At 41.2% G+C, this 8,051-nt stretch overlaps 1 protein-coding gene across 1 annotated transcript in view; it reads left to right on the top strand.

The window, feature by feature from the left end:
* LOC119419394 (excitatory amino acid transporter 3-like) overlaps positions 1–8,051 on the top strand; it is a 90,828-nt gene that overhangs the window by 38,264 nt on the left and 44,513 nt on the right. Inside the window, exons 5-8 of the mRNA XM_037686702.1 lie at positions 3,334–3,376; positions 3,458–3,520; positions 3,608–3,789; positions 4,072–4,179. Coding sequence (XP_037542630.1) covers positions 3,334–3,376; positions 3,458–3,520; positions 3,608–3,789; positions 4,072–4,179 — 396 coding nt within the window. The remainder of the gene's footprint in view (positions 1–3,333; positions 3,377–3,457; positions 3,521–3,607; positions 3,790–4,071; positions 4,180–8,051) is intronic.

Below are 8,051 nucleotides of genomic sequence, written 5' to 3'. Positions count from 1 at the left end.
CCATTGTTAGGCTGATGGTCCTTCTTGAGCATGTGATCAGCTGGTTTTGGTTGTCAGCAGCAAACTGGTTGATCCACTCTGAGAAGGTGCTATTTAAGAGACTGAGCTGAAAACAGCACCTCAGACTAAAGAAGTCTCTTGGATGAGAGACGAAACGTTTCTATATTTTTTTGCTTTGTTTTGTTTTTTGTTTTTTTGAATGTCCAGAGGACCAGATTGAACTTTTTTGGATTTTTCTACCTGGATTATTGAGCATGCATCAGGATATTTCATTTTTTTCGTTAACTTTTTATTGTACAGTATACAGTACTGTCCCAATCATTTGAGTAGTATTAAATTTGATAATCTTGTGTCGTGTACAATTGTTAATATTTTTTTTAAAATATGATTTGTGTGTTGAGAAACCGCGATATAGCAAGTTTGTTAAAGTTGAACCGCAAAGTAGCGAGGGACTACTGTATATCTCATTAAACCTTTAAGAAAGTACAACTAAGTACAGCAGATGTACAACTACCACTTATTAACTTTTGGAGCCAAGCTTCCACAGCAAAGTGACCTTTGGTATCACAAAACTGATTGTCAATCAATTTTAAAGAACTTAAGCGTAAATTTGGTGTGGTTGTAGCTGAGTCTTTCACAACACATTGAGTGCTTATAAATTTGACATTAACTACTGGCATTAACTATTGGCATTAACCCAGTTTGTCTGCAAAATATCTCACAATCCCAATGACCAATTTAATGAAATGCTCAGAAAATAATCAGTGAATGTACATCTGCAGCTTTTTCAATTTACCAATTTTCAAGACAGTCTCCACAGCTAATCAACATTAGCTAAAGCAAAAATGTCTCAAACCTATTCGGTTGTACCAATGTTAATCTAAAACTTGTTGTAGTAGTCGATGAGATTCCTTCACCCTATGGCTGCTTCAGCCAAGTGACTTTAGGAAACAAAGAAATGGTTATAACTCAGTCAATTTTACTAATATTTAGCTAAACTTTGTTGTGCTGGTAGCTGACAGTCTTCCTTAACACATACTTTGAGAGTCATTGCATCTCCCAATATGTCACATACAGTTGGTTTGGTTTATTTAAAACATCTAGAACTATGATAGCTATCATGTTTGCAGATGGCATTGTGATCTCTGGTGAGAACAGAGAAGATAACCTGGAGAGGTGGATGTATGCACTTGAAAGAAGAGACTGAAAGTCAGCTGTAGTAAGACTGCGTACGTGTGTGAATGAGAGGGAGGCCACTGGAACAGTGAGGCTACAAGGAGCAGAGGTCACAAAGGTGCAGGACTTCAAGTTTTGTTGTATGTACTTCATATGTTCTGACTGAAACAGGTCCCTCTTGTAAATGAGTCCCCGTGGCTCAATGAGGCTAGCCTGTATAAATAAAGGTTGAATGAATGAAAAAATACTTGGGGTCCACTGTCCATGAAAATGGGGAGTGTGGAAAAGAGGTGAAAAAAATAGTTCAGGCAGGATGGAGTGGATAGAAAAAAAGTTTCAGGATTGATTTGTGACAAAAGGGTGTCAGCAAAGGTCAAAGGAAAAGTTTACAAGGCAGTGGTGAAACTAGCTATGTTGTATGGTCTAGAGACAGAGACATGGAGAAGATGTTGAGGTTTTCCGTAAGAGTGACAAGGATGGATAAGATTAAGAATGATATCATCAGAGGTACAGCACAAGTTGAACAACTGGGAGATAAAGTTATAAAAGCCAGACTGAGATGGTATGGACATGTCCTGAGGAGGGACAGTGGGTATATTGGTAGAAGGATGTTAGAAATGCAGCTGCCAGGAAAAAAGACAAAGAGGAGATATCTGGATGCATTTAGAGAGGACATGGAGATGGCGTGAGGACAGAGAATGCAGAGTACAGAGTGAGTTGGAGGAAGATGACTCGCTGTGGAGACCCCTGAAGAAGAAACAGCCGGAGCAGAATTAAACATCTATATCTCTGTCATTTCCCATCTTAAGATGGTCATAGTTTAAAATGATGGTTTAAAAGGCAGCAGATAATCTGCATTCCTAAGGAATACTGGGCCTTGAACATCCATCCATCCATTTTCTTTACCCGCTTCTTCCTTTTAGGGTCACGGGGGTCACTGGTGCCCATGTCCAGCCATCACTGTGCCAGAGGCAGGGTACACCCTGCACAGGTCTCCAGTCCATCACAGGGACACATAGAGACAAATGAGACAAACAACCATTCACTCTCTCACTCACACCAATTTACCAATTGACCCTAGGTATTGTCACCAATCATCCTATCATGCATGCCTTTGTCTGTGGGAGGAAACCTTGGGAACCCCGAGAAAACCCATGCATGCACGAAGAGAACATGCAAACTCTACCCATAAAGGCCCCTGGATGGAATTTGAACTGGGGAAACCTGCTCGCTGAGAGGCGGCAACTCTACCAACTGCGCCACCATGCCGCCGCCTTGGAACATTTCTATAAAATTATTTTTTTTATTTCTGGACACGCTCTGTTTGGTAAACCATTTCGTCTATATTTCTTGAGTTTTTACTTATCATGTTCTCCACTGGTCTGCACTCTGGGTTCAATAGCCAGAGTGCAGACAGAAGCAGGGATCTCAAAGGTAAAATAAAGAAAGTAATTTAATAAATGGGGAAAAGAAGCTGATGTGGCAGCAAATGGGTAGTGGTGGCGCAGAGGTTAGAGAAGGTGGGCCTGTGATTGGAAGATCGCTGGTTCATGCTCCGGTACCAACAACATAAAAAATGTGGGTGGGATAGGTGAAGCACCCACACCTGCCCCCACCCTCATTCGTTCCACTCTGGGCCCTTGAGCAAGGCCCGTAACCCCCACCATCTGCTCCTCCGGGTGTCCTAGATAGCAGCTCTCTGCTCCACACAGAGGGCTGTGATAGCTCGGTGGTCCATGGTTGCGTCAGGAAGGGCATCCGGCGTAAAAATAACTGCCAAGTCTTCATGCGACCTAGTTCACTGTGGCGACCCCTAATGCAGGGAGCAGCCGAAAGAAGAAAAAAATTAAAAATAGAAAATGTGGCAGAAAATCTTTCAAGAATGGAGATCATAAGGAGAGACGAGGAACAGAGCATCAATGACTGTGGGAAGCAAAATACACGGACAAGGAGGAAACAGACGCTGAACTTAAAAGGATACTTACGAGACACAATGATGAACACCTGGGGTGATTGGGATTGGGAACAGGTGAAGAAACACGAGGAAAGAAAACATGGGAAGGCAGAACAGATGATACACAAAACACAAAAATCTAAAGAAAGAAACACGACAGACACAGATTGTCACATTACTCAACATTTTTATCTTGTTCACAGGAACATGATTCCAGTGAACTTGATTAAGGCTTGCTTTGAGCAGGTAAGTTTTAATTCAAGCCTACACCTCACTGTCTAACTTCTCCTGTCCTGTTAGTGAAACAAACACTGCTTCTTTTCATAGTACAAAACCGAGAGGGTGGTAGTTGAAGTTGAGGAAGATGACCCCGATACTGGTCTGCCAATGGTAAATATTTTCTCCTGGTCATTGTTTAGTTTACCATCTTATAAAGCTTTATTCAACAGTGCAGACGTGTTTGTATTCTTTTTGCAGAATGTTACAGAAGTGCGATGGGTAGATGATTATGTTTCTGGAACCAACATGGTGGGCCTAATTGTCTGGGCTTTCATTTCTGGCATCTTGCTTGCAAAGATTGGAAAAGAAGGAGAAACATTTGTGGAGTTCCTTAAACTCATCAACGAGGCAGTGAAGATTATGGTTATCTGTATCCTGTGGTAAAACCCAAAAAACCATATCAACCGTGATATTTGATCATAACGTGTACCTAAATCTCGAGTTAAATTAGGAATCCAAGAGTCTTTTTGATTTCAATACTGACATTAAAAGTTGTTGTATTTAGCTGCCTGAAGGGATTTTAGAATTTTTTTTTAGGTTAGATTCAAAGTTTAATTTTTGGAGTTGTTACACGTACATAAAGCAGCTGTTGTATTTCCTCAGCAAATAGTAAAGTCAATCAAATTACTCTGCACTTTTTTTCTTCTTGGTTTGGGTTTCAGGTATTTGCCTGTCGGAGTGCTCTTCATGATCACAAGCCATGTGGTTGAGGTTCGTGACTGGGAATCCATCCTTAAACTAGGAAAGTTTGCAGTTCTGATTCTTCTTGGGTATGTTCAGCTTCACCATCGTAGCTCTGTTACAAAGTGACACCACTGGTTCTGATGGCACTGCACCCATCAACAGTAGCATCAAAATAACAAGTGGTATGCCAGTGTCCCCTGTCGCTTAGAAATGTGTGAAGTGACTGTAGTTTTCATGATGGTTTAGATCAGTGCCCTTCAACAAAACTGCTCAGGGGGCCACAGTTACTGAAAGCCAGCAGCTCAGGGGCCGGACATCCAGCAGTTAGTCATTACAGTGTTTCCCCTAGATAACTTGCCATGGTGGGGTGCTCATCTCGTCCGTGATTTTTGTCCCGGGGGGGAGGACGATGGATGGAGACACGTCCTGAGCCGCGCAGTGCACTGTTTAAACCAACAGTTTCAGAGGTGGGGGGAGCGACAGAGACACAGCCACGCGCTATTAGCACCAATAGTTTTACAGTTTTAGAGCAGGGTGGAGGAGTACGGTGGCACTAAGGTGTAAATGAACATTTGAAAAAAATGGAATTTGTCAAAAACAACAAAAACTACAAAATCACAACATTTGAAAAAAACTGAATTACATTTGAAAAATAAAGTAAATAATAACAATAATAATAATAATAATAATAATAATAATAATAATAATCTGTGATGGACTTGCGACCCGTCCAGGGTGTACCCCGCCCCTCGCACAGTGATTGCTGGACATGGGCACCAGCGACCCCCGTGACCCAAAATGGAATAAGCGGGTAAAGATAATGGATGGATGAATGGATGGATAATAATAATGAATAACAATAATAAAGTTAATAAAGTAAAAAAAAAAAAAAAAACTTCCTGTTTGGCTTAATGTCATGCCATATATAGGGGCGGCTGTGGCTGAGTGGCTAGACCAGTCGACCTCCAATGCAAGAGTTGGGGGTTCAAATCCACCAGCAGTCACATGCCTAAGTGTCCCTGGGCAAGACGCTGAACCCCTAGTTTCCTCCGATGTGTGTCCCATCGGTGTATGAATGTGATAAAAGCACTGATTAGTCTCTTTAGAATGATTTGTTCAATTAGCTTTGTAGAGATCAAATAGAGTGCTGTATGAATGGGTAAATGAGGGCACAGATTGTAGTGTAAAGCGCTTTGAGTATCTCAAGTATCTCAATAAGATAGAAAGGCGCTGTATAAGTACAGTCCATTTACCATTTATTTATATATGTAGATGAACAGATGCTGAGATATATTCATCAATTAAAACGGATTCTTTCATTTTTCTGGACTGTACATAAAAGTGCATTGAATTTAATAAAATGTAACGTGAGACGTTATTTATCTTTGACCCATCAAAATGAATGTGGTCATTTATTTACAGAATCAAAGTTTAACATCAAACATTTACATTAATTTGGCAAAATATGAAAATAACAACATAATTAATCAGCTTTACAGGTAGTGAGAAACAATACGGCGATTGTTTCACTTTTCAGCAGAACAGCAGACATCAAATCACACGGCGGTGATTGAGAACATTGCTTCAGACATTTCTAAAAATATCTGTCAATGATTTCTACTTGATAGAAGAATTTTTAAAGATGGAAAGATGAAGTTTAGTGGGAGTGAAAGATGGATGAGGGAGAATGTGGTGTGTATGAGTGAAAAGTGTTGACAGGACGACACCCTCCATCCGACCCAGCTTTCCTCGGTACGCTCGGTAGTGGACTAGACTCATTTACCTCTCTGACGATGAATCAGCGGAAGAGGAGCTCCAGTTAACGCTACCTTTCAGCGTCTCCGTAGGATGGCAGAGATATATCCGGAGTGGTGATGGGACTTCGTCAACAACAGTTCACCTCAACGGGTGGACTTCACATGAGTGGGGTTCTTCAGAAGTTCCACTCAGAGGTGGAAGATGTTATAATCCCAAACTCGGAAGAGCCTTATCATGGCTGGACTTCTGTTCTCCCAAACGACTGGAGCTGCAAACTCTCCAGCCCGACTCCAACGGCAACTGCGACCCAACAGCAACTCACAGAACAGCCACTTCACAGAACAGCCACTTCACAGAACCCTTCACTGAACTGGGAGAACTAGGAAGTACCGACATTTTAAAGAGCTCTATTTCCGGTTCATTTGGGAGTCCCTGATTGGTCAATGTCGACCAGACAGGGGTGTGTTTTGTGACGTAAGAGGTTACTAGAAGTCAGAAAACAGCAAGAATGTTATTGGAACAGATTGAAAATGTTCCCCAGACAGGCGAGAGAAATGTTTGGGCGAGTTTGGAGAAACAGGTGCCAACTTCTCTGTTTACGTCTGAGAGGATTTAAAAACAAGACAGTTGTTCCAACACTTGTCTGCTTCGGCTCCGACCTTGGAACAAACGTACACTGCTCATTCAAAGACAGAAAATCAGAAAATGCATAATTACTCTGTAACAGGCCTTAACATGAATTCTAACTTTGCATAAGCAACTAAAAAATCATTGTTACTGTTTTACAGTTAATAAAATTGATTAGTTCACTGTAACATCTAAAATGTTTGAACTAAAACACTTTGATTATCAAACATTTGTAAAACAGTAATGATAATAGAAAAGAGAGTGTTCTTTCACTTGAATTTTCAAGAAAGAAAGTCTCAGGATGGGTGAACCTGTATTTCTGGATTCAAATCAATGAAATGACAGTTTCTGTCCCACAAGGTTCTTAAGGTCAAGGGTTTTGACCTTAGGTCAAGTTCACTACAGTTATATATATATATATATATATAATCTTTTTTTTTTTAATGAACTCATTCATTCAACCGTTATTTAGACAGATTAATCCCATTGAGCCTCGAAGACTCATTTACAAGAGAGACCTGATTTCAACAAAGAATGATGACACAATGGACAACAATGACAACAATATCTAAAAAAGTTAAATCTGGTCCTCTGGACATTCAAAAAAACAAAACAAAGCAAATCAACAAAAAATTGTAGAAACGTTTCGTCTCTCATCCAAGAGACTTCCTCAGTCTGAGGAGCTGTATTCAGCTCAGTCTCTTAAATAGCACCGTATCAGAGTGGATCAACCAGTTTTGCTGCTGACAACCAAAACCAGCTGATCACATGCTCAAGAAGGACCATCAGCCTAACAATGGATCATTAGCACACTGATGGCTGTTTACTGTTCACAGAGGGCTGAGTGATACTAGCAATTACAGCATTGTAAGAGGGGGACAGTTGAACCCGGAGGCCTCCACCCCTGTTTAATGATGGACGATTTCTTTTCACAAAGATGGCCTCCTTTACTCCTCTCTCAAACCATCGTTCCTCTCTGTCCAGGATGTGAACATCTTCATCCCTGAAAGAGTGACCGCTGGCCTGGAGATGAGTGTAGACCGCAGAATCCTGGCCTGATGATGTTGATCTTCTGTGCTGGGCCATCCTTTTGGCCAGTGGCTGTTTTGTTTCCCCGATGTAAGACTGATCACAGCCCTCCTGACACTGAACAGCATACACAACATTACTCTGTTTGTGCCGGGGGACTGGATCTTTGGGATGAACCAGTCTTTGCCGTAATGTATTTTGGGGTTTAAAAGCCACTGGGACATTATGTTTAGAAAATAAACGTCTCAGTTTCTCTGATACTCCCTCAACATATGGAATGACCACTGGCCATTTTTTACATCTTCTCGTGAGCTTGATGTATTTATCCACAGAGTTGATGTGGTCAGTAAAATGTTGGACTTCCTGAGATTTAATTTTAACCCAGATGTCGTCAACATACCTGAACCAATGACTTGGTGGTGTCCCTGAAAAGGACGTCAAGGCTCTCTTTTCTACCTCCTCCATGTACAGGTTGGCAACAATAGGAGAAACTGGAGACCCCATAGCACACCCATGTTTCTGCCTATAATATTGCTCCCCATAT

Source organism: Nematolebias whitei, chromosome 13 (assembly GCF_014905685.2).
Source record: "Nematolebias whitei isolate Nwh7 chromosome 13, NemWhi1, whole genome shotgun sequence".
Taxonomy (NCBI): Eukaryota; Metazoa; Chordata; class Actinopteri; order Cyprinodontiformes; family Rivulidae; genus Nematolebias; species Nematolebias whitei.
Note: the sequence above shows the minus strand (reverse complement) of the source record. Positions and strands in the feature narration are given on the sequence as shown.